The sequence below is a fragment of the Microtus oregoni genome, unplaced genomic scaffold (assembly GCF_018167655.1).
Source record: "Microtus oregoni isolate MIOR12 unplaced genomic scaffold, Mior012 000144F_ref0000341, whole genome shotgun sequence".
In the NCBI taxonomy this organism is placed as follows: domain Eukaryota; kingdom Metazoa; phylum Chordata; class Mammalia; order Rodentia; family Cricetidae; genus Microtus; species Microtus oregoni.
This window is the reverse complement of record NW_024544794.1, coordinates 861,289-887,299: the sequence shown is the minus strand read 5'-3', so window position 1 is coordinate 887,299 and position 26,011 is coordinate 861,289. Positions and strand designations below refer to the sequence as shown.

Genomic DNA, 26,011 nt, shown 5'->3' with positions numbered 1-26,011 from the left:
TTAATGTGTTGAGGTCATTAAATATTTATTGCATAAATTGTAAATAATCCAACTAGAATTCTATTTGACAAGTATGGAGCTTGTCTTCCTTGCTGCTTTGAAAAAGTTGCAGAGCGCAGTAAGGTAGCAGGGCAGCCTTGCACTGTTTTCCCACTAGCTCATGCTACAAAAATCCAGTGTGTCTGTCCTTGTTGGCATTTGGACCAATAGCCTCCCTTAACATAGGACATAACCATTGAGCCACAGACTTTCACTAGCGCTTAAGGGCTGGAAACATGGCTCTGGACTTCAAAGTATGGGTGGTTTTTTTTTTTTGAGACAGGGTTTCTCTGTAGCTTTGGAGCCTGTCCAGGAACTAGCTCTTGTAGACCAGGCTGGCCTCGAACTCACAGAGATCCACCTGCCTTTGCCTCCCAAATGCTGGGATTAAAGGTGGCACCACCACCACCCAGCATATGTACCATTCTTATAGAGGACCAAAGTTCAGTTCCCAGCACCCACGGGATTCACAACCCCCTGTAACTCTAGCTCCAGGAGACCCAATACCCTCTTTTAGCCCCCATGTACATCTTACCTGGATATATCTCCCCCAATAAAGAAACAACAAAAATCTAAACGGCACAGTAGGGTTAATAATTTGAAGCCAAGAAGAAAATGTTCCTGGTTTACAGGTGTGCCATGATGGCCCTGTATCTCAGTTCTTACGTACACATCACATACACATTAAAATAATAAAGTAGAAATTTTAAAAAGAAAATGAAAGAATTCCTATCAAAAAATAAGGACAAGGGACTGGAGAGATGGCCTAACAGTTTGGAGCACTGCTGTTACAGAGGACCCCGGGTCAGTTTCCAGCACCCATATTATCTGCCTAGCAACTACCTGTATTTTAGGTCAAAGGATCTGAAGTTTTATTCTGGCATCTTCGGGCACCATGAGCACATGTGGTGCATAAACATTCAAAGGTGGAGAGTGTTTGAGGAAGGTGCCACTGTTCGGATTCCACATGCTTATGGAAATGTACCTCCATTCATATACACGCATGAACACACACGTGCAATAAATAAGTAAAAAGACCTTTTCCAGGAAAGAAATGACACTAGCATTTGCCGTCTGTTTTATATAAGCAACACGAGAAAAGCATAAGAGGCTGTAAGGTCAAAGGCAGACTCTGAGTGCATCATTGCTACGAGAACGTAAGAAGCCTTGTTAATGGCGGTGGAGAAGAGCATTACAGGCAGAACACAGGCATTTGTCTCCATGGCTGTGGGTCAGCGAGGAAATATCAGCCAGGTCTCTCTGGCCTGTTCTCATGATGAGAAGGACTAAGAAGTGGGAAAGCCGATGACCTCTTCGAGCCTAGGGTTAAAACTGGCACACTTGTCAGGCAGGCAGAAATAGCTCGTGCCTTTAATTCCAGCACTCATGAGACAGAGTTCCAGGCCAGCCTGATCTACAGAGTGAGTTCCAGGACAGTTAGGGCTAACACAGAGAAACCCTGTCTCAAAAAAGAAAGCAAAAAAACCTAAAAGCTGATAGTTTTACTTGTGCCTCATTCTAGTGGTAAAGAAACTTGAATATTTTCCAAAAACCTTTTTACAGTTTTTCAGCTCTACAGGTTTGCAGTGTTTTATGTTTTAGTTACTGTGCTGATGGTCCGCTCAGGGCCTCACACTTGACAGACCAGCGCTCTGCACTGAGAGCAGCTTGGAGGGGCCACTGTTGGTTTTTGTGTCTGAATTTGAAGCAGGTTTGATCATCTTGCAGTAACTATATTTTTAGAAATTAAAGCTTTATATTTGGAGTTTGTTATAATCATTTAAATGGTTCTAGGCAAACTTAGCAAAATTTTTTATTGTTACTATATACTTGAAATAAAGAACTTTAAGAGGGCTTGGAGACATGATTCAGTCATTGAGAGCACTTCCTCTTTGACAGACCCAAATTGCTCCCAGCACCCACTTGGTAGCTCAGGAACACTTAGAACTCTAGATACCAGATGCCCTCTTCTGACCTCTGCAGGACAGTTATACACATAACAGTGATCAAATCTTCAAAGCAGCTTTTAATTAAACAAGAATTTATGTTTGAAGATTTTTTTTTTCTTTTTTCTTTGGTTTTTTGAGACGGTTTCTCTGTGTAACAGCCCACACTGTCCTAGAACTCACTCTGTAGACCAGGCTCACCTTGAACTCACAGAGATTCACCTACCTCTGCCTCCTGAGTGCTGGGATTAAAGCTGTGCATCACCACCGCCCCACTAAAGAATTTTTTTATATTGTTGGTTTACTAATTCCTATACCTGATTTAAGTCAGTATCCTCATTAATAACTTCCTCTCTCTTTTTTTTAAAGAAAACTCTGCGTAATTTATTGAGCAAATTTTCACCTTCCTTTTCTGCTGAAATTGAACAGTTAAACCAACAGCATGAGAAGTTGTTTCACAAATGGATGCTCCAGCTACAGTGAGTATTATTACTACACACCCTGCACAGTGAGGAATAGTGTGTATATAAATGGATGCTACAGTGTTATCCCTGCACACCTGCACAGTGAGGAATAGTATGGATGTGTCTGTGCTGAAACATCATTTGCAACAGGTGTGGTAGTGGTTTGTGACCATTTACCTGTTTGTTTCTTCTTGTTGTTTTGATTTTGAGACAGTGTTTTTCTGTAGCTTTGGAGCCTGGGACTAGCTCTGTAGACCAGGCTGGCCTCGAACTCACAGAGCTCCACCTGCCTCTGCTTCCCGAGTGCTGGGATTAAAGGCTGAGCCATGTTATAGTATTGGCAATAGTCACTCTTACCTCCACCTGCAGAGAAAGCTGCCAAACAAGCTGGAACTGTGAGCCCTCATATAGATAGTGAGTGGTGTCTTTGCTGTGTTCTTGGGAACCCACAATTTTACCGTGTGGATGTCCTAGTTCTTCCTGTACTTTCTGTACTTATACTTTATCCATTTATCTTCATCTTCATGAGGCAGAGTCTCATGTGTAGCCCTGGCTAGCCTGAACTTGTTTTGTAAACCAGGCTGACTCCAAGAGAACAGCAATTCTCCTGCCTCTGTCTCCCAAGTGCTGGGACTATAGGTGACACCACATATCTGGCTTTTACTTTCATTATTCATTCTCTTATGCTTTTCTTCCTGCAATCACCTTGAGCTGATTGATGACGAAGCTAGCAGTCCGAAGTCTTAAACTTTAACTTTATGGATGTTCCCTTTCCTCACAGCCTCGGGTTCAACATTGTGCTTTATGGCTTGGGGTCCAAGAGAGACTTACTAGAAAAGTTTCGAACCACCATGCTTCAGGATTCTGTTCACCTTGTCATCAACGGCTTCTTTCCTGGGATCAGTGTGAAATCAGTAAGTTTCAGACTTTCCATGGAATGACATTGTGTCCTGTGCCAAGTCATGGCCCTATAGTGGTAAGGATGCAGTTTCTGTTTCTGGACGCTGGATATAAAGGATTTTGTGTGGGGCTTCATAGCAGTTAGTCTGTATAATGTCTAGCACCCGCTCTGGCCTCTTAGGGCACTGCATGCACATGGTGCACTTACATTCATGTGGGCAAAGCATGTGTTAGGACTTAAAATAATGGGAAAATCCTTTTAAGGATAATTAATAAATAAAAATAAGTGCAGACAGCACCTGAAGAACAGCACCCACGTTTTCCCATGGCCTTCCCCTGTATCCACACAGAAATGTTTACCCATACAAGCACATAGATACATAATCACTGCCCTAGGTAAGGTTGCTATTGCTGTAACGAAACACCTGACCAAAAGCAAATTGTGGAGGAAAGGGTTTATTTGTCTTATTTATGTGTCGTAGTCTATCATTGAAGGAAGTCAGGGCAGGAACTCAAACAGGAGCTGATGCAGAGGCCATGGAGGGAGCTGCTAACTGGCCTGCTCCTCGTGGCTTGCTCAGCCTGCTTTCTTATAGAAACCAGGACCAGTAGCCTAGGGATGGCTCCATCCACAATGGACTAATTACTAATCACTAATCACTAATTAACAACATGCCCTCCAGGCTTCCATCCAGAGGGATCTTAAGGAGGTGTTCTCTTGAGGCTCACCCCTCTCAGCTGACTTTTAGCAGGTGTCGGGTTGGCACACTCGCAGAGAAGCTGACTTTCTGGAGCCTCAAGGAAATGTTGCCTTCGTTTACTGCACCAGGTTACTAGTGGAGCAGCTGAGAGTCAGAATCTGTAGTTTATTGTAGTTTTGTGTCATTGTGGTACAGAAATGTGAAGTATAGATGGCAGCAGATAGTTTTACAGTACATTTATTATGGACCGTTTTTACGTCAGAGGAGAATCATAGCAAGGTTTTGGATATTGGGTATTAGCCAACATAGTGTCCTGTTTTTAGCATCCTTGTGTGGGTATCATTTCTTTTGACGTTGATAGTTGCCCCCCTCCCTGTCCTTTGGTTATTTCAAAACAGGGTCTCTCTGTACAGCAGGCTGTCCTGGAACTCCCTGTGTAGACCAGGCTAGCTTTGAGTTTACCGAGCGCTGCCTGTGTGTCAGTGCTGGACGGCAGGTGTGCGCCACCGTCCCTGGCTCACGTTCACACTTCCACCAGGCTTTTTTACTGGTTATTTTTTCCTGCCCTCTTACATCATTTTTTCACATTATTATTCTTTCCTTTTCCTGTTAGCATTAGTGTATTTAAAGAAAACAAAGGAGAAGAAAATAAAATAGATATACTTAAATGCCCAATGGAATTTTCAGTACTTTTTAAACTTTATGAGAAACTCAAAATCATTTTTAACTTGTGAAAAATTAATTTGCTAATTGTATTTATCATATGTGACAGAATAAACTGCAGTTGATATGGTCCCTCTTGCACTTCTGTGATGTAGATCCTGAATTCTATAACTGAAGATGTTCTCGGTCATATGGGTACTTTCCAGAGTGTTCCAGATCAGCGAGACTGGATAATAAACAAGTTTAAAGAAGGTAACCTGAAGTAATCATCTGTAGGACTTAGGGTGAAGTTACATTGCATTTCTGTATTTGTGGAATTCTGAACAGAAAGATGAATATTATTTTAGTATGGATGCTCTAGTCAATGTCAATTTAGATTTCTTTAAAATAATTTATCTTTCCTGTTGTAGTGATTTGTTCTATGAATTAACTGTCAGTGTGATGTGCCTGTAGCAGCTTTGTACGTCTTTGTCTGACAGTTTTATGTTGTTCAGTATTGTGTGCATATGTATGTTCGTGTGTTGCAATAGGAGCGGCGGGCTGCGTCCCCGGCATCCGGCAGTCCACACAGCTAGCTTTACCCGAAATAATTACATGGAAACTGTATTCTTTTAAACACTGCTTGGCCCATTTCTATCTAGCCTCTTCTAGGCTAACTCTCGCACCTGGACTAGCCCATTTCTAATTATCTGTGTAGCCCACGAGCTGGCTTACCAGGAATGATCTTAACCTGAGTCTGCATGGAGTGGGAAAATCATGGCGACTCCTTGACTCAGCTTCTTTCTCCCAACATTCTGTTCTGTTTACTCCGCCTACCTAAGGGTTGGCCTATCAAATGGGTCTAGGCAGTTTCTTTATTAATAAGAAATCACTCCCACATCATTCGTGGGGGCAGAAATGAGCATGCATGGCTGTACTTGTGCATATGGAGACAGGGGCTGGCATGCAGTTCTTTCTTAGTCTGTCTTGGCGTGTGTGGGGCGGTGGTCTCACTATAACAGGCTAAGGATTTGCCCCATCTGGCTGACCAGCGACCCCGAAGGACCCGCCTCTCAGCCTCCGCTTCTCAGCCCCTGAGGGGACGAGTGCAAGTTGCTACCCCCAGGTTTCTGTGTTTGTACCTCCTTTCTTTGAATGGGTGCTGAGGGTTGGACTCAGGTCCTCATAAGCAGTTTACCAACTGAGCCACCTTCCCAGCTCCAGATATTGTTCGGTTATTTTATCACACGTCTGTGACTGTGCTAAGTTTTGCTGCTCACGTATAGAACAGCCTTTGATCCCTAGGCAGTGTGTGTGCTGAGGACGTGATAACCCTCACTGGAAATAACTGAGTTCCCTTTCCTTTTAGATTCTTCTCTAGAACTCTTTCTTCTTATCCACAATTTGGATAGCCAGATGTTGAGAGGAGACAATAGCCAGCAAATTCTGGGCCAGCTGTCATCTTTGCATAACATGTACCTTATAGCATCCATCGACCACCTCCATGCTCCTCTCAGTAAGTTACGGGTAACTCTCTTTCTTCCTCGAGAGATTAGGCTTATAAAATTTTCTCACTGTTTTTTAGTTAATTTTCAGCTTGTCGAAAGGTGGTCCCGAGTAATTAGAACTAAAGAAGTGTGTTTGCACCTGAAATTCCATAAGGAAGGGCAGACCCACACTCTTTGTGGTATTACAATGTTGTCAGTTCGGTTTGGCTTTTTTTTTTTGTTTGTTTGGGGTTTTTGTTGGTTTGTTTTTGTTTTTCGAGACAGGTTTTCTCACTTTGTAGACATGGATGGCCTCAAAATCACTTCTGTCTCAAAATCAAGGTCCACCTGCCTCTGCTTCCCCGGTGCTGGGCTAAAAGCCGTGCGCCATGGCATCCGCCTGCCTTATGAAGGTTTTAAAAGAACTATTGATGATGCTGAGATATTTTCATTTGTATTTAATGTGCAAATAAAGATTCAGGTGTTAGCCAAGTAAGGTACCTCGTACTTAACACCTTAGCACTTGGGAGGCTGAGGCAGAAGGATTGTGAATTTGATATTAGCCTGGACTACATAATGAGACCTTATCTCAAAAAACAAATAAACAAACAAAAAGATAAAGATATTGATTGACAGTAGAAGCAGATTTTGAGTTACAGAGTCATATAAAAATGGACAGAAATGAAATATTCCATGACTTTTATTTAATACAGTACTGAGGTGTGACCAGACAGAGCCTTGTACACTTATGCCAAGCGCTCTACCCCCTGGCTGCATCCCCGGCCTGGGTGCTTTTCCTTTAAGTGCTTCTTCCCTCTTTGCTGCAGTGAGATCTCACGGAGCCTGATGGCGCGACCGTAATTTGTAACTCTTTGCTTTGGTCATCTTCCGTAGTGTGGGATCATGCAAAGCAGAGTCTTTATAATTGGCTTTGGTATGAAACCACTACATACCACCCTTATACTGAAGAAACATCCTATGAGAATTCCCTTCTGGTGAAACAGTCCGGATCTCTACCCCTGAGTTCTCTGATTCATGTCTTAAGAAGCCTCACCCCCAATGCACGGTAAGAATGAAAGCTACGAATATAATTATATATAAAGATATACACCCATCTATACATAGTTATATATAAAGATACATACTCATCTATACATAGTTATATATAAAGATACACACCCATCTATACATAGTTATATATAGAGATACATACTCATCTATACATAGTTATATATACAGATACACACCCATTTATACATAGTTATATATAAAGATACACACCCTTCTATACATAGTTAGGGCTAGAAGTGCAGCTCCCTGGTAAGCACTTGCTTAGTGTGCTAAATCTCCTGAATTCAGCTTCCAGCTCCACTTCAAAAACAAATAACCTGTCCATTTGAGGACCGGCAGTGACGATCGGTGGTACAGACTTGTCGCACACATACAAAGCCCTCAGTCCAGTCCATACCTTCAGCTGAGGCTGGACTACCAAGTCTATCATGATTCTGCTTTAGTTTATCCTGCGGCTGTGGTAAACAACATAACCCTCAAAACAGCTTCGGGGAGACAGGGTTTATTTGACTTACAGTTCACCTTTGAAGGAAGTCAGGGAAAGAATTCAAGCAGGAGCTCCAGGCAGAGACTCACTCACAGGCTCACGCTTAGGTTTGTTGTAACCACTACCACCTGCCTGAGCTGGTGCCACCCACGGTAGTCCCGGCCCCTACATGACTTAGCAGTAGAGGCAGTTGCCCCACAGACATTGCTGTGCCAGCGTGAGCTAATGATTTCCTCAGTTAGGAGTCCCTTGTCAGGTGGCTCTCGGCTGTGTCACGTTGATATTTAACAGTGGGCAGAAACAAATCTACCTGCTTGCTATAAAGGATTAAGAAGGATAATAAAAATAGTGACCAGGAATGGTTTGCACAATAGGTGAAGTATTCAGTATTAGCCCATGAAATTGACCAATAAAGTTAAAATAGTTTTTCCTCAACAAATTGTTAGTGGCTGGGGAGATGACTTGCTTGGAGTTTAGGGCAGGCATGCTTGGACTTCAGCTCCTCGGGTTCTTATGGTGACTCAGCCCCAGGGGAAGCGTGTACATGATGCACATACGTGCAGGCAGCTGTTTTGTTTCTGAAGAGAAATGTCTGAGTTGTGAACACAGAGACACTCGGAGTGCTTGTTTTCTTGTGTGTGAGGTGCGAGCTTGCTGTTGCCCCGCCAGAGGCTCTCCGTTTGGTTCTTAGTCTGTGTCTCCCTGTGTAGTCTCTGCCGCCCTGGACCCTCTTATAGGGTCCAGTTTTCCTGGAAAAAAACAGTGATTTAATTGCTTATTTATGCTGCTGAGTTCTGGGAGTAAGGGCCTCTGCTACCTTACCCAGTGTAGGATAGAGGCTGGCACTGCCCGAGCCACCCCGTTCCGTCTTCTGAAGTATCAGCCAACCCTCTCAGGTTTTACTATAGAGTGTGTGTGTGTGTGTGTGTGTGTGTGTGTGCACGCACACGCACACACACTCATGTGCACATGCATGTATTCCCAAGCACATTTTCCTAGGTAAGAAAAGCTCTTTTTCCTGTGAGGATATGATTTCCTGGAGAAAGGAACAAAAGGCATATTTGACATTCTTACTCACATTGACTAATACAGATTTTTGTCTTTGTTTTTGTAGGGGAATTTTCAGGCTACTTATAAAGTTCCAGCTGGATAACCAGGACAGCCCCTCCTACACAGGTATCTGATATTGGTGATATTGAATGTGACTTTCTGTCCCTGTGTCTCTCCCAGCAGAGCAGTGGCTGCTCTGTGGTGGCTGTGTCTGTCCAGGCTTGCAGCCAACTTCACGTCGTGCCAGATGCACTGCTCAGAAGATTGCTGGTGGGAATTGGAAGACAGGCCCACTTACACACACTAACTTAAAAGATAAAGTACATCTTTTCTTAAAAATACTGATTATGCTGTCACGGTGGGCCTTACTTTTCATCTCAGCCCTCAGGAAACAGAGGCAGGAGGGTCTCCATGAGTTCAAAGCTGATATACCAGCCTGATGTATGTGCTGAGTTCCAGGCTGGCCAGAGCTGCATAAGACCCTGTCTTAAAAATGTAAATAAAGCAAACAAAGCATTGATTAACTTAATCTTTCCGTCTCCCCAGGACTTTCTTTTCAGGACTTTTACCAGCAGTGTCGCGAGGCCTTCCTTGTTAACAGTGATCTCACTCTCCGGGCCCAGCTGACTGAGTTCAGGGATCACAAGCTTATAAGAACTAAGAAGGTAAGACGGCTGCCATGAGGGGTGGGGCGCGGTGTTCACTGAGGACCAGGCAGGAGACAGCCTCGGCCATGAGGGGTGGGGCGTGGTGTTCACTGAGGACCAGGCAGGAGACAGCCTCGGCCATGAGGGGTGGGGCGCGGTGTTCACTGAGGACCAGGCAGGAGACAGCTCTGACAGCCTCGGCCATGAGGGGTGGGGCGCGGTGTTGACTGAAGACCAGGCAGGAAGGAAAAGCAGATAACTTGCTCTGCGGTGCCGTGGACGGATTGCTGTGAGAAAAGAGGAAGTGTGAAATGCAGGGCAGTGCTAAAGAGTCAATAAATTATTTCTGATGACTTTGTTATGTGTATGTATGTTCTGTACGAATCTGCACCATGTGTGCAAGCCTGGTGTCTGTAGAAACTAGAAGCAGGCATTGGGTCCCCTGGAACCAGAGTTACAGGTGACTGTGAACTGCCATATAGGTGCTGGGAATCCAACCAAGTCCTCGGGGAGAGCAGTTGGTGCTTTTACTGCTGGGCCTTCTTCCCAACCCCAAAAGATAGTCTTGGGTGAGAGCTCCTTGAATGTATTCAAATCAAGTGAACGGTGGGGGTGGTGGAGCACTCGCTGATCCCAGCCCTAGAGAGGAGAGGCAGGCGGATCTCTGTGAGCTGGGGCCAGCCTGGTCTACAGAGTGAGTTCCAGGCTAGCCACGGCTACAGTGAAGCCCTGTCTCAAAAACACAACAAAGGTCGGTAAGACGAACCGTGTTGAAATGGGGCAGGTAGAACATAGTCAGTACTGACCGGTTTGGAAAGGGCACGGTGTGTCCAGCTGTGGCTGACAGTGAACATGGTCTAGCTGTAAATGTGCTGCGTGGTTCACGGATGAACTTCACACATGACAGGGTCGCAGGGTCAGACATGCCCGAAAGCACAGTGAAGAAAACAGTGACCCCTCCACCCTCCAGACTTCAGTTAGAGTGCTTGACTGTACCTCAGGGTTTAGACACAGTCACGTTCCCTTTGCCTGCCTTGATTTTTCTGCTTAGGTATTTAAATACTTATTCAGATATTAGAATACTGCATAAAACATAAACTCAAACCAGGCGGTGGTGGCGCACACCTTTAATCCCGGCACTCAGGAGGCAGAGGCAGGTGAATCTCTGTGTTCCGGGCCAGACTGGCCTACGCAGTGTCTTTCTGGGCTTCCAGGATTGCACAGAGAAACCCTGTCTTGAAAAACCAAATATTAATAATTTACAAGTCCAGGGTTTTGTTATTTGTTGGTTTGTTTAATGTGTAATAGAAAGGTCCAGATAGCTCCCTTGCCAAGGATTAACAAATGGAGTATTCTTTTATCTTGTAGGGAACTGATGGTGTAGAATATTTATTAATTCCTGTTGACAGCGGAACATTGGCTGATTTCCTGGAGAAGGAAGAGGAGGAGGCTTAGACTGCCTCCTTTAGGTGGAAGAGTCTTGTACCCCAGCTGCCGCTCTTAGTAAGAATGCTGGTTTACGTCTAGCACTAGATCATTCTGTCCAACACACAAGATTGACTATTGAAGGCTATTGAAGGGGCAGATCATCAACTTTGAACTTTGATTAGGCTGGCTGGATTACTGTCTCTAATACTGTGCGGTGTCATCGAGTTGGGGGGAAATGTGCCTTTAATTTATTACCTCTCTGGAGACTTGTTGCTGGATGAACAGTGTGCTCAGGGATTATTTGGAACTGGATGTTTTGGATTATTTTATACTGAATGCTATCCCTAATTTTTGAGGGCCGTTTAACGCTCCCTGAGCTGAATTCCTACAAGTGCACTTGTTTCAGATGTGGAAGCACAAAGATGGGGTGACAGAGCTCGTCAGGAGGGCGGGCTTCACCTGCTTTCTCTGAAGTGATAAAGATGGGGTCACACAGAGCTCGTCAGGAGGGCGGGCTTCACCTGCTTTCTCTGAAGTGATAAAGATGGGGTCACAGAGCTCGTCAGGAGGGCGGGCTTCACCTGCTTTCTCTGAAGTGATAAAGGTATCCAGTGGGCTGAGATGGCCCGCTACACATGCCCAGGACAGGTGGGGCTGTTAAACTGAGGTGGAGGGAGAAGTGTAAGGAACCGATAGGGCGTGTGCCAACCAACACAGCATATTTAGTTCAGTTAGTATCTACCATCACCTTGATTTTATGATACAAACGGGAAGCCAGGCTTAAAAATAAAATCCCAATTTACACGTTAATAATTGTTCTCAGGACAGCAGAAGATAAAAACATTTCACTATTCTTGTACATTGACAGTTTTTATTTTCTTAAACAGCACGCAGGCATAGCTGGCACACGCCTGTAATCCCACTGTCAGGACTCAGAGGCAGGCAGACTGCTTCTTTCCTTCCCACACAACAGTAGCAAGACATGAGCTCACATTTGTGATCCCAACACTAGAAGGGGAGGGAGGAAGCACGAGTTCTAGGTCAGTCTGAGCCACAGCGATGCCTGCTTCAGAAAACAGCAGCCGCTAAATAAATGCACAGTGATCACATGAGACTTGCTGGTTTGCACTTTGCTTTCTGTGGTGTGTGTGTGTGCATGCATGCATGCGTGCGTGTGCTTCTGTGCAGAGGCCAGAGTAAGATGCTAAGTGTCTTTTGCTTTCTGCCTTATTACCTTGAGACAAGGTCTCAGTGAACCAGAGGCTCCTTTTAGGCTAGATGGGCTGCCATGAGTCAGCTGTCTCTGCCTGCCAGTGTAGCTAGGGCACCGTAGACATGCCCAGAGTTCTGCGTCAGAGCTGGGGTTCAAATTCAGGTCCTCATGTTCTTTTTTTTACTAGATGTTACTAATAATAAATAAAAGACCAGAATGTATAGTCCTTTTATAATGCTAGTTGTTTTGAAGAGTTTGAAAAGGGATTCTGAGTGCATCTTACAGCTCTCGTGGGCTCTACTCATTTCCCTGAGCAGCTCTGTTCCTTCCTGTCTAGGAGGTGTAGGAACTTGAAGTTGTAATTCCTGCCTGATTTGCTTCTGGGCTGGAGGTGTAATTCACCAGGCGAACTCTTTTCTTGTTTTTGTTTTAATTTTTAGGCTAGCATGCAGAGGTGTTGGATTCCTTATGGCATTTCCATATGTATGTGTATGCGTGTATGTATGTATGTATATGCGTGTGTGTATGTACGTGTGTATGTATGTATGTGTGTATACACACACATTTCCATATATGTATAAATCATTGTACTTGGTCCTCCTTGATCCCCAATAGCCATCCCCCCTCTCTCCCTCTTCTGCTTTATTATCTCATGCATCCCATTACCCTCCTTGTCCTTAAAAATCTCTTCATCTTGTCTCTTCCCCTTCTGGTTTTATGACCTGCATGTGCACAAGCACGTGCACACACATACACTCACACACACTCACACACACACACACTCTAGGTTCTTCTAAGAGAGGGCATGCAGAATGTGTCTTTCTGCATCTGGCTTGTAGAACACCTGCAGGAAGCTGTGTGACAATCACTACTTCTATTCTGAGTGTTGAACACCATTAATCAGCAACAAAACTACAAGTCACTTTGGAGATCAGTTAGAACACGTGACCTTCCATTCATAATGTGGAACACAGTTCAAGAATACAGCTGTACAGCCAGGCGGTGGTGGCGCACGCCTTTAATCCCAGCACTCGGGAGGCAGAGGCAGGCGGATCTCTGTGAGTTCCAGGCCAGCCTGGTCTACAAGAGCTAGTTCCAGGACAGCTAGGATTGTTTATACAGAGAGAGAGAGAGAGAGAGAGAGAGAGAGAGAGAGAGAGAGAGAGAGAATATAAGAATAGAGTTGTACAAGGGGAATTCTGAGTGCTTGTGAGAATACTTCAATAAAACAAGAATCGGGTTTCTTTTGCTTGTTTTTTTTTTCTTTTCTTTTTTGCAAAAACACAAAACTATTGCAGCTGGCTATTGTTATTGTTCATATGCCTCTATGAAAAAATGTTTTTGCCATGTGCCATTTCTCCATGTGATTGTACACTTTACTCAGGTGACTCTGCTTAACTTTCAAAGTCTAAATTGTCTGAGTCTCTAAATAAAGTTGCCTATTGCATGAGACTTTATTCCGCCTCATTTTTTAGGCCCCGGTCTTCCAGGTTCATGCTGCCAGCTTGAGCAGTAATTGTACAAGGTGCTTAGTTTGATCCCTTCACCACCAAAAACCCCAAAATTATAGGAGTAAGTACGAATATAGATAGTGATCACCAGTGGGTTTTTAAATATTTTTTAAAAAGATTTCTGATGCCGGGCGGTGGTGGCGCACGCCTTTAATCCCAGCACTCGGGAGGCAGAGGTAGGCGGATCTCTGTGAGTTCGAGACCAGCCTGGTCTACAGAGCTAGTTCCAGGAGAGGCTCCAAAGCCACAGAGAAACCCTGTCTCGAAAAAAAAAAAAAAATTTCTGATGCCTAACTTAGCACACAGATTTACTTCATCACCCAAAAATGCCACTTAGGAAAAAAAAATCAAATCCAGTTTTTAAAAAAGATTTTTTTATATATAGAGTGCTCTGCCTGCATGTACACCTACAGGCCAGAAGAGGGCGCCAGATCTCATTACAGATGCTTGTGAGCCACCATGTGGTTGCTGGGAATTGAACTCAGAACCTCTGGAAGAGCAGTCAGTGCTCTTAACCTCTGTGCCATCTCTCCAGCCCCTCCACATCTGTTTTTAAATGGTGTTTAAGATTAATCAGAGGGCAGAGATTACTGAGATGGACATCCCGTGTATACAGAGCTACTTCAGAGGTGTTGAGTGCATACATGAGCATCCAAAGTCCAAGGCCAGCCTCAGCTAAGTAGTGCATTGGAGGCTATCCTGGGTTATAGATTCTGTCACATTAAACAATCAAACAAAAGCGCCTAGTGATATCCAGGCTTTAGTTGCCTTTTCCAAGAGTTTATAGTGAGCATGTGTCTTTATTGCACTCTTTACCTTGTGAGCTATACCATCTGGAACCTTACTGATGAACTTGGACGACGTCTTTGGAGCCCGCTTCTGTAGGAGGACGACAGCACCGTAACTCTCCCTGGACATCCCTGTTTCCACCCAAATGGTGCACAGCTTGACTCTGACTCCCTCTGCTCTCTAAACCACACAAAGAGGGTCCCTGTCTGTCTCAGACAGGATGATATTAATCTTATTCTCCAAATGAGCACCCAGCATTTCCTGCAAATCGGAAAGGAAGCCTCGTTCAGTGTTGCTGTGTTCACAGAGAATGACATTTATTCCTTTGGAAGCCGCATCCAGGACATCATGGTGGGACATTTCACCTGGCGAAAGAGGAACGAGCAACTTCTTAACTATCAGACATGGGATCTGTGCACCCTGTACCACCGCAGCAGAAAAGCCTGTGTCTGTATTCTGAATGAATGAACGCAATGCCCCACTGCTCCTGAGCACAGAAACCGCAGGCTCATGATGCAGTCAGATGTAGAATGCTTGCCTCTTGAGCGCTGCCCAGAACAGATAAAGAAAAAGTCCAAACTACTTATCACTTTATGGTACTGAGTCTATGTTCAGGGGAAAGTATGCAGGACTAGGACAGGAGAGAGATGGCACAGGGTGTGTGAGCGTGCGTGCGTGCGTGCGTGCGCACATGGAGGTCAGAAACCAGCTTTCAGAAGTCGGTTCTCTCCTCTCCTCCCCTTGTGGCATCCGGGATTGAAGGCCAATCATCCAGGTTTGCAAAGCAAGCGTGTAGCCCAAACATGAAATTCCACTGTACTTCATCCTCTCGGCCTGAAGGTTGTATCATACGGTATTCTGAATGTGCCAGCATTTTTATTGTAACGTGTCACATAAGTCCAGGTGTGGAATTTCCCTCTTACGCTTGTGTTACTCACACACACACACACACACACACACACACACACATATATATATTTTTTTGATTGATGCAAAATGCTGCCAGGGATGGCAGTGTACTTGTAATCCTAGAACGTGGAGGCTGAGGCAGAAGGATCAAGAGTCCACGCCAGCCTCAGCTAATAGCTGGAGGCTAATCCTGGGTTATAGGAAACCCTGTCAACAAATAAAATGCCTTGTTGGTTATTGTGGCCGGGCAGTGGTGGTGCACGCCTCTAATCCCAGCTCTCAGGAGGCAGAGGCAGGCGGATCTCTGTGAGTTCAAGACCAGCCTGGTCTATAAGAGGTAGTTCTAGGGCAGACTCCAAAGCTACAGAGAAACCCTGTCTCGAAAGACAAAAAACAAAACAAAACAAAGGAACCAAGCCAGGTTGAGGAAGAGATCCAGAAGTTGTCATACCTGTGAGGTAAAGGTCAGCCTTCACTCCTTGTAGAACGCTGCCCCCAGAACCAGCGCACAGGGCCACAACTTTGACTGGAGACTCTTCAAGACAAAACAAGAGGCGTTGTTACAGAGAGACATTCACTTTCAGCTCAGCGCTACCATCTGTGCTGAATCCTAACCCTAAAGCAGACTGACCAGTCTCTTCACCAGGGTACGAATCACGCTGTGTTGATTTTAAAGATGGGTATAATGGGGCACACCTTTAAGCCCTTTAAGCTCAGGAGGCAGAGGCAGGTGGATCTCCATGAGTTCAGGGCCAGCCTGGTCTACAGTTTCAGGACAGCCAGGGGCTACACTGTGAGACCCTGTCTTAAAAAATAAAACAACAGCCGGGCGGTGGTGGTGCAAACCTTTAATCCCAGCACTCAGGAGGCAAAGGCAGGGGGATGAGTTCGAGGCCAGCCTGGTCTACAAGAGCTAGGTCCTAGAGAGGCTCCAAAGCCACAGAGAGACCCTGTCTTGAAAAACCAAAAAACAACAACAAAACAAACAAACAACAACAACAAAAAAACCCAGGGTGTTAGAAATGTATTAGGCACCTCTTCCTCTCCTCTTTCTTAAAGACAGGCTCTCTGGGAGTAGCCTGAGCTGAACTCACACAGACACAGTTCAGAGCTCTGCCTGCTTCTGCCAGGTGCTAGAAGTAAAGGCGTGGACTGTCACGCCCAGCAGGTCTAGAACTTTTACCTGATGATTTAAAACCCTCTGTTCCCTTTGCAACAATGACCCGTTTATAATTCACAGACGTCCAGTGCTGACTGGAGATGAACACAGAAAACTAAGAAATACACTTTATCATTTAGGCTAGGGAGATGTATCCCACATTATAGCCCAGCCTACCCTGGCTGACAAGGTAGACCCACTGTCTCCCTGAGTGACGTGTTCTCTACCACTTACATGAATAAAAGCAGTACACCTGCAACCCCAGCCTCTGGGAGACAGAGGCCAACGGAGTCTGAAGCCATCCTATGCTCTGAGATCAGGTGTCAAAAATAACCAAAACCAAAATTTGTCCAAGTCACTGTGGATCTGCTAGCTATGAAAGACGTTTACCTAAGGTCTTCCCTACTCCGAGAGCTAAGCGAACATGAGATAACTTTAGGTGTTCTTTGATCCGCTCTATCATTGTTGCCAGGGAGACGGCTTCATCCAGTGTGCACAGCCGTCCCATTCCAGTATCCAGAAGCAGAGGCTGGAGAGAAACACAAGTCAGAAGCTTTATCTATGCCCAGTCCTAAGGGATGCATAGAACAACGGGAATCGGTAAGGTCTGTGTACAGAAGCTCGTGGTAGCTTAAGCTGAAGCCTGGGTGCAAACCTACAAAAACGCTAACTTTTGGGAGCTCACACCCTGCTTGGTATTTAACACATAATCAAAACTAAGTTTTTAAATTCGAAGTAGGTGCTACTGTTAGAGGCCCCCACCAGGCTAAGCTTCCAACTTGTGAAAACTCCCAAGGCATTTTCTTTTCCTGAAAAGCAACAACCATCCAAGCTTCTGCGGATGCTCCACCTCACGTGGGCCGCTGAACTTGGCAGTGTTGTCCACGTGTTCTAGCTTTAGCATCATGAAAGGTATCCTAATAAAGATGGCAAGGAATCTTCCTCCTTGGTAACTCACGGCGATTTATAGTGATAGCGGGCGCCCTCTTCTGGCATAAAGGCATATATGCAGGCAGAACACTATACAGAATAAAAAAATAAAATCTTTTTAAAAATATGTGGTAGTGGTCTTATTTTCATCTGGTGGAATCAAGAGAAGTGTGTTGCAATCGGGAAAGCCATAGGGAGGAGTCATTTAAGGCTTTTGAGACCAGACGTGGAGCTACAGGATTTATTTTTTTGTCTGTCTGCCTATCTTACTTATTTTTCTCGAACCAACTCTTTGTCTCATTGATTCTTTGTATTGTTCTCTTTTTCTATTTTATTGATTTCAGCCCTCAGTTTGATTATTTTCTGTTGTCTACTCCTCCTGGGTGGGTTAGCTTTTTTTGATCTAGAGCTTTCAAGTGTGCTATTAAGTCACCAGTGTAAGAGTTCCTCAAATTCTTTACATAGGCATTTAGTGCTATGAACTTTTCTCTTAGCACTGCTTTCATAGTGTCCCATGAGTTTAGATATTTTGTGTTTTCATTTTCATTGAATCATAGGAAATCTAATTTCTTTCTTATTTCTTCCCTGACCCAGTGGTGATTCAGTTGAGCATTGTTTAGTTTCCATGAAACTGAACTTAAATTAAAGACTTCCTAAAATTCAATGAAAATGACCATACAACATCCCAAACTTAGGGGACACAATGAAAGCAGTGCTAAGAGGAAAGTTCATAGCACAGTAGCGAATTAACAGCACACCTGAAAGCTCTAGAACAAAAAGAAGCTAACTCACCCAGGAGGAGTACACAGCAGGAAATAATCAAATTGAGAGCTGAAATCAATAAAATAGGTACAAAGAAAACAATACAAAGAAACTCAAAGCGATTATACTAAAATCAGGAACAAGACAAGGCTGTCCACTGAACTAGTGTGGGATTATTTTATATCTTCTGCCATAATACAAACACCTTATTTTTGACAAAGAAGCCAAAATTGTACAATGGAAAAAAGAAAGCATCTTCAACAAATGGTGCTGGCATGACTGGATGTCGACATGTAGAAGAATGAAAATAGATCCATATCTATCACCATGCACAGAACTCAAGTCCAACTGGATCAAAGACCTCAACATAAATCCAGTTACACTGAACCTGATTGAAGAGAAAGTGGGAAGTACACTTGAACACATTGGCACAGGGACCACTTCCTAAACGTAACAGCAGTAGCACAGGCTCTGAGAGAAACAAGTATTAAATGGGACCTCCTGAATGAGAAGCTTCTGTAAGGCAAAGGATACGGTCAAGACGACAAAATGAAAGCTTACAGAATGGGAAAAGATCTTCACCAACCTCATATCTGACAGAGGGTTGATCTCCAAAATACATAAAGAACTCAAGAAACTAAACATTAAAATACCAAATAATCCAATTTAAAAAAATGGGGCACAGACCTAGGCAGAGAATTCTCAACAGAAGAATCTAAAATGGCTGAAATACACTTAAGGAAATGCTCAATATCCTTAGTCATCAGAGAAATGCAAATCAAAACAACTCTGAGATTCCATCTTACACCTGTCAGAATGGCAAACATCAAAGACACTGATGACAACTCATGCTGGAGAGGTTGTGGGGTAAAGGGAACACTCCTGCATTGCTGGTGGGAATGCAAGCAGGTACAGCCCCTTTGGATGTCAGTGTGGCGATTTCTCAGAAAATTAGGAAACAACCTTCCTCAAGACACAACAATACCACTTTTGGGTATACACCCAAAGGATGCTCAATCATACCACAAGGACATGTGCTCAACTATGTTCATAGTAGCATTGTTTGTGATAGCCAGAACCTGGAAACAACCTAAATGCCCCTCGACCAAAGAACGGATAAGAAAAATGTGATACATTTACACAATACTACTCAGTGGTAAAAAAAATGACATCTTGAAATTTGCAGGCAAATGGATGGAACTAGGAAAAAAACCATACTTAGTGAGGTAACCCAGACACAGAAAGACAATTATCACATGCACTCACTCATAAGTGGTTTTTAGACATAAAGCAAAGAAAACCAGCTCACAAATCACAATGCCAGGGAACCTAGAGAACCTAAGAAAGACACACATGAATCCACTTAGGAAGGAGAAAAAGACAAGATTGCCTGAGTAAATTGGGAGCGTAGGGGGCAGGAGGGAGGATGGAAGCGGAGAGGGGCGGGAGGGAGGGAATGGGAAAACGAGTATAGCTCAACAAAAACAATTTTAAAAATGCAGAGTGATAAGAGGACAAAAAGAAATCTTACCTTCTCCAAGGACAGAATTTCCGTTTTCTGATAAAGTTGTTGGTTCTGGGAGAGAAAGGTGAGCACCTGCATCAGGGCTTTCTGAGTACAGTTTAGGCTGATCCGTGTCTCTTCCTCACCATCTCGCCTAGAGGAAAACCAGCTGTATTTTAAATACCCGACAGTCTATACCTGCTGTAAAGATTTATATGAAACCAAGATGTGATCAGCAGAACTTGTTTAATCCCAGCCAATCAAAGCACAGCTGCCTCAGGACCCTGACATCACACGGAAGGAACGGTGTTCTCAAACCACAGCTGCCTCAGGACCCCGACATCACAGGGAACAGTGTTCTCACACCACAGCTGTCTCAGGACTCCCTGACATCACACGGAATGGTGTTTTCACACCACAGCTGTGTCAGGACCCCTGACATCATTTGGACGTGTGGCGATCAGAGGACATTTTGCAGGAGCAGGTTTTCTCTTTCACCCAACACTTGGAGGCCAGGGCAGGAGTTTGCGGCCAGCCCGCATACATCCTGAGACCTTGTCTCAAAGGGAAACTAAAGCAAACAAAGCAGAGAATGGGGATAGAGATGGTTCAGTGGGTAAAGACGCTTACTGCCAAGTCAGCATGGCTTTGTCCTCTGGAGCCCATGCAGGGGAAGGAGCCCATGCAGGGGATGTCCTTCCCCTAAGACATCTTCCGACCACCACACATCTGCCACGGTATGCACATGTACATACAAACACACACGCGCTAAATAAATAATTTAAAACAATTTTAAACGGAGGCATATACAATGTACCTAGCAGGAAAAGAAGTGACAGAGACGTCTCCAATTCCTTTCACCGCAGACATGACTTTGTCCAGATCTTGGGTGTGGTTCACAGTGAATTCTAGTCGGTGAGCTCCCTCTGTGGGGCAGGTGAGAGCTTTGGAAGGGTGGATGGGCTTTGTGCTGCAAGCTCCTGAAGAAGAAGTTATGGGGAAGTCAAGGCTTTCGCAGCGCTTTGGAACTAAAGAGATAAACTACTCTATGTAAAATCTGTATGAAATGTATCAGAATTCATTTTCCTGTATATATGTGAACATACATATATAACCATTAGATCTCATTACCAGTCACAATAATCTAAAGATTTGGTCTGGACATATAAAATAAAATCTATTTTCACAATTATTTGCTAAAAAGATTCATATTTCAGGAAATTCCATACAAAAAGGACAGAAACACTGATTTTTTTTTTTTAATTAGCCACTGTTTGGTCATTCAAACCAAAGTATAGATCACAAGTCCTTATGTGTTGAACACTTTATAAAGACCATTGTGTTGTCAAGGCTTCAGTCCAAGGCCAGGTGTGGTGCACACACATTTAGTCCCAGAACTGGGGAGGCAGAGGCACAGGCAGGTGGATCTCCAGGAGCTGGAGGCCAGCCTGGTCTACAGAGTAAGTTCCTGGTCAGCCAAGACTACCCCGGGAGACTGTGTTTTGTCTCAAAAACAAAACAAAAAACATCCAACAAACAAAACAAAACAACAACACAATTGCTTTAGCCCAAAATAAATACCAGAATCCTGACTGTGCTGGATGCAAGCATCCGGGGAGATCCTGACGCTGTGCAGGGTGTGGTCGGCATGCTTCTCCTTAGCACTGGGAAACTGAAGCAGGAGGATCTCCAGTTTGAGGCCAGAGTGATGGACAAAGTAAGGCCCTTCTCCAGGTAAGGTCGGGGAGGGCAGAAGACTCACTGGGTAAAGGTAACTGTCACGTGAGTCTAAGGACCTGAGTTCACTTCCAGAAACCCACGGTGGGAGGGGGGAGAATCCACTCCTGAGAGTTGTCCTGACCTCCACAACTGTGTGCGCCCATAGTCACACAATAACAAAGATAAATAAATAAAAACAACAACAAACCAGAGCAAAGCCTGGGTGTCTATGTAGCGAACCCATGTAACACGACTTTGCCCAGCATCTCCTGCGCGTGCTGGGGTGTGGACTCTGTGCCGTCTGACTGAACAATCATGAAGACATTTAGCAGCGAAGACCCATGCTCCGCTTGCTCATACCAAGTGATGCCTTAGTCTCCTTGTGTTGGCTGGGTTTTGTCATCTTGACACAAGCCAAGGTCATCTGGGAAATAGAAACCTCAGCTGAAAAAAAAAATACCTCCATCATATTGCCTATAGGTAAGTCTGAGGGGCATCTTCTTGATTAAGTGTTGATGTAGGAAGACCCAGGACCCTGAGTAGGTAGGTGGTCCTGGGTTCCATAAGGAAGCAGGCTAAGCAAGCCGTGAGGGGCAAGCCAGTCAGCAGTGTTCCTCTTTGGCCTCGACTTGAGCTCCTGCCTCCAGGTTCCTGACCTGACTTCCCTTTATGACAGGCTGTTACACTGAAGAGGAAACAAACCCTTTCCTTCTCAAGGTGCCTTTTATAAAAGCCAATCAGGACAATCCTCTACCTAGAGTTCAAGGCCAGCCTGAGCTACTGAGACCCAGTACAAACAACAAAAATGTTCCTCGGTTCATTTTGCTTCTGTTTTGGTTTTGGTGGGATGATATGAACAGCCAGCGTCTGGCTAAATAGCTCGGACCGGCCTTAAATCAACTCTCCTGATTCAGCTTCCTGAATGTTTAAAGTATAAGGTTTTGGAGTCTAGGCTTATGCCACACCAAGGCTAGTTTACAATGTTTATTTTCCTTTTTCTTAAAAAGATTTTGTTTAGATTTATTTGTTTCATCATTTTATGTGTATGAGTGTTTTACCTGCATTATGTGTATATATCGTGTGTGCCCATAGAGCTCAGAAGAGAGCGTTGTTTCCCCTGGGACCGAGTTACTGATGGCTGTGAGCCTCCATGTGGGTGCTGGGAACCCAGGTCCTCTGTTAAGAGCAACGAACAGTGTTCTTACTTGCTGAGCCAATTCTTCATCCCCAATAGTTCATTTTTCAAATGAAACTCAGACCAGAGAGCTAGTTCGGTGGTGGAGAGCACTTCTTGCTTTTGCAGAGGACCTGGGTTCAATTCCCAGCACCCACATAGCAGCTCACAGCTGTAAGGAAGGTTGGCCCTCTCGAAGTCGGTACAGGACATACCTACACCAAATTCTCCGCACAGAGGAGATTTATTACTCTGGAGGGGTTGGGCGGGGTTGCCCCCAAAGCAGCAAGAGCAGCAGCCAGTACAAGCAAGAAAGTAGGTGGTTCTTTGCAGGAATGGATTTTTTGTTGTTGTTGTTTTTGTTTGTTTGGTTGGTTTTTGGTTTTTCGAGACACGGTTTCTCTGTGTAACAGTCCTGGCTGTCTTGGAACTCACTCTGTAAACCAGGCTGGCCTCAAACTCAGAGATCCTCCTGCCTCTGCCTCCTGAGTACTGGGATTAAAAGCGTGGGCCACCACCACCCAGCACAGGAGTAGGTTTTCGGGAGAAAAGGGGGGAGTCTGTGCTAGGGTGAGTTAGTAAATCGTGATTGGCCGTGTTAGCCAAATAATGAATTCTGATTGCTGGACCCTGGTGTTTTGTCTTCGGAGTAAAGTCAGTGGCCAAATAAGGGACTGGATTTCAGGGGCTAGCTTTAGAGATGTCATTTAACAAACAGCAAGGGGGAGGGGGTAAAAGGCAAAACCTACTGACCCCATGTTTGCCAGGCTCGAGCCTGCTAGAGCCCTATATCAAATGACTGTAACTCCAACCCTGGAGAATCTTGCACCCTCTTCTGGCCTTCATGGGCACTGCACACATGTAGTGCGCTTACATACAAGCAGACAAAACACTCAACAGATATAAAAATAATAAGTACACTTTCAAATGAAATTTAACTACCAAATTTAAGCAACACATTACTTTTTAGTACTCTATAAAAGAGAAAACCCCGTTTCCCCTAAAAACAATTTAAAACTTTACTAGGAAGACAGTTTAAAATTTCAGAGTATTTGTAGGGAAATCATTAATAGGGAAGGACATAAGTTTTCTCACCGAGCCCTTTGGCCAGCCAGGCGTTGACTCCCTGGGGTGCAGCATCATAGGCCGTGTGGGGAGAGTAGATGGCGACCCTGTTCTCCAGGGCCCGGATAACCAGGCGCTCCTTCCAGGTTTTCCAAGTTACGCACTTCATGGCGCGGAAGATCGGCGGGTGGTAGGAGAGAATGAGATCTGCCTTCTTTTGGAGAGCCTCGTCCATGACCGCCTCGGTCAAGTCATTGGTCAGGAAGAGTGTACGGACGGTGTGGGGCGGGCTCGGCTCCACCAGCAACCCCACGTTGTCCCAACTCTCGGCAAAGGAGAGGGACGCAAAGTCATTTAGGGAGGAAAGGAGGGACTTCAGATCCATGAAGGAACGAGAAGAACCGCAGACCCAGGACGGGGTGAGCCTGATGCTGGTAGGGAGCCGGAGTGCAGACAGCAGCATACAGAAACCAGGTGAAACGGTGCCTGGAGTCAAAACACAGGAAGTGGTCTTTCCGTACAGTTCCGTTCTGCCCCATGAGGCTAAAGCTGGAGTAAGAGCTGTCACCAAGACCCAGATTCAAATGGTGGCTCTGCCCATCCACAGCAGGTTGGGCTCAGCTAACTCATTTGACCTCTTAACTTCGGGGTTGACTTTGAGACAGGATTTCTCCATGTAGCCCTGGCTGTCCTGGGACTTGATCTGTAGACCAGGCTGGCCTCAAACTCACAGAGATCCACCAGCCTCTGCCTCCTGAGTGCTGGGATTAAAGGCGTGCAGCAACACCACCCGGCTTAACTTATTTTCTCATATACAAAATGGAGACATGACACGTAGATTAATAGAACTGGATTAATTTAAGATGTAAGAGTTAGTTAATAAGAATCCTGAGCTAGTAGGCTGAACAGTGTTGTAACTAATATAGTTTATGTGTGATTATTCGGGTCTGGGTAGCCTGAGAACGAATGAGCAGTCTCTGTTTACAAATTGGTGCTCACTGTCTGGCTTTACCCTGCTAAGCCACTGGCCGAAACAACTCGACTCATCAACCAATAAAAGCCACACACAGACAGAAGGACATCCCACATCACCTACCTCACAGCCTTCTAGAGAAACAATGGCATTAGTATGTCCCCTGGAAAAGCCTGATAAAATACAATCGCTCATCACCTCTTACATCCTTGTTGCCCTCCCCATCATTGCGTCACACGAATAGCCTGTATCTCTACGCCACACTCACAAACACACACGAATATATACACGTATACTTAAGACGAACATGTTTAAGGAGCTGGAGGTGTGGCTCAGCTGATAGAATGCTCGCCTAGCATGCATAAGAGTTCAGCCCCCCGGCACCATGTAAACTGGTTATGGTGGTACATGTCTGGGTGTGGTGGCCCTTGGGTGTGGTCACACTGGGGAAGTAGGAACAGCAAGATCTGAGATTCAAAGTCACCCTCAGCTATCCAGGCAGTTCAGGGCCAGCCTGGGTTACATAAGACCCTGTCACAGACATTATTTAAAACTTAAAATACTGAGTGCATGAGCAAGAAATGGAGGCAAACCGGTCACTTCACAAATGAGCAGCGTCAAGACAAGAAAAGGCCAGAGCTGCCCCCGAACAAGCACTAACTGCTGTATGTAGGGCATTCACCTACATATTCTGTGTCTGGATAGCGGGAGGGCAGAGACTCAAAACAACCAAACAATTCAAAATAGACAGATATAGTTACTGTGTGATGTGTAATCTGAGAGTTAATAGTAGCTTTGAAGAAAGGAAATGTGTTGGCCTCATCCAGCTATCAAGCTGCTACCAACAGTGCTGAGGAACCTTGTGATTGATTTTATTGTTACTCAATCAACCTCTATTGTGAGAGGGCATGAATGTGTCCGTCTGTGTTTCTGACACAATACGGATACATTCAAAATATTATCTGAAATAAAATGGGTCTCTCCTGAGACCCTGAGAGGACTCCGTCGCCAATCCTACACCCGTCCACTCCCAGGAACTTGAAGTGAAGCCGCGCTAGTGTGAATGAGAACTGGAAAGCTGTCTTCTGAGACAATGGAGAGACTGAGCTGTTTCAAGCCCAGAGTCGAAATCTTGGGCTCTCTTTAGCCCTCTGAAGAGCCATTTGCTAATTTCAAGCTGCACGAGCGCTCTCTTTGTACTCGCGTCTGGCTCTGACGCACGCATGGTTCAAGGCTTTTTCCAGGACATTAGCATCAGGGCCGTCGCCCCCTCCTGCAGCCAAGGGGGTGTCCGCCCAGGTCGCTCCTGGCCTCCTCCTCGCGGGCACCCTAGAATCCTTGCAGCGAGGGGACCCTTTCACGCGCCCACTACTCACCAGCCCCAGAGCCTCTTCTGGTGCGTCACTTCCGCTCCGCCCGGAAGTACGGTGGGCGGAAGTGG

At 45.0% G+C, this 26,011-nt stretch overlaps 2 protein-coding genes across 7 annotated transcripts in view; one reads left to right on the top strand and one right to left on the bottom strand.

Moving 5' to 3' along the window:
- LOC121444840 (origin recognition complex subunit 2-like) overlaps positions 1-11,974 on the top strand; it is a 31,170-nt gene extending 19,196 nt beyond the window's left edge. For all 5 annotated transcript variants that reach the window (XM_041646744.1, XM_041646748.1, XM_041646745.1 and 2 more), the window contains 8 exons: positions 2,355-2,464; positions 3,231-3,363; positions 4,869-4,965; positions 6,062-6,208; positions 7,074-7,245; positions 8,852-8,913; positions 9,334-9,452; positions 10,803-11,974. In XM_041646744.1, coding sequence (XP_041502678.1) covers positions 2,355-2,464; positions 3,231-3,363; positions 4,869-4,965; positions 6,062-6,208; positions 7,074-7,245; positions 8,852-8,913; positions 9,334-9,452; positions 10,803-10,889 — 927 coding nt within the window. In that variant the 3' untranslated portion in view covers positions 10,890-11,974. The remainder of the gene's footprint in view (positions 1-2,354; positions 2,465-3,230; positions 3,364-4,868; positions 4,966-6,061; positions 6,209-7,073; positions 7,246-8,851; positions 8,914-9,333; positions 9,453-10,802) is intronic.
- Positions 11,975-13,205: 1,231 nt separating this feature from the next.
- LOC121444841 (NIF3-like protein 1) lies at positions 13,206-25,994 on the bottom strand. 2 transcript variants are annotated; one of them, XM_041646749.1, is made up of 7 exons: positions 25,947-25,994; positions 23,628-24,083; positions 20,457-20,619; positions 19,667-19,793; positions 16,834-16,972; positions 15,736-15,819; positions 13,206-14,740 (listed from the first exon to the last, which is right to left on the bottom strand). In XM_041646749.1, the coding sequence occupies exons 2-7, from the start codon at positions 24,058-24,060 to the stop codon at positions 14,556-14,558; spliced, it is 1,131 nt and encodes a 376-aa protein (XP_041502683.1). In that variant the 5' UTR covers positions 24,061-24,083; positions 25,947-25,994; the 3' UTR covers positions 13,206-14,555. The 2 variants fall into 2 exon arrangements, with proteins under 2 accessions (XP_041502683.1, XP_041502684.1); XM_041646750.1 differs by lacking the exon at positions 16,834-16,972 and having other exon boundaries at positions 14,661-14,740.
- Positions 25,995-26,011: the final 17 nt, after the last annotated feature.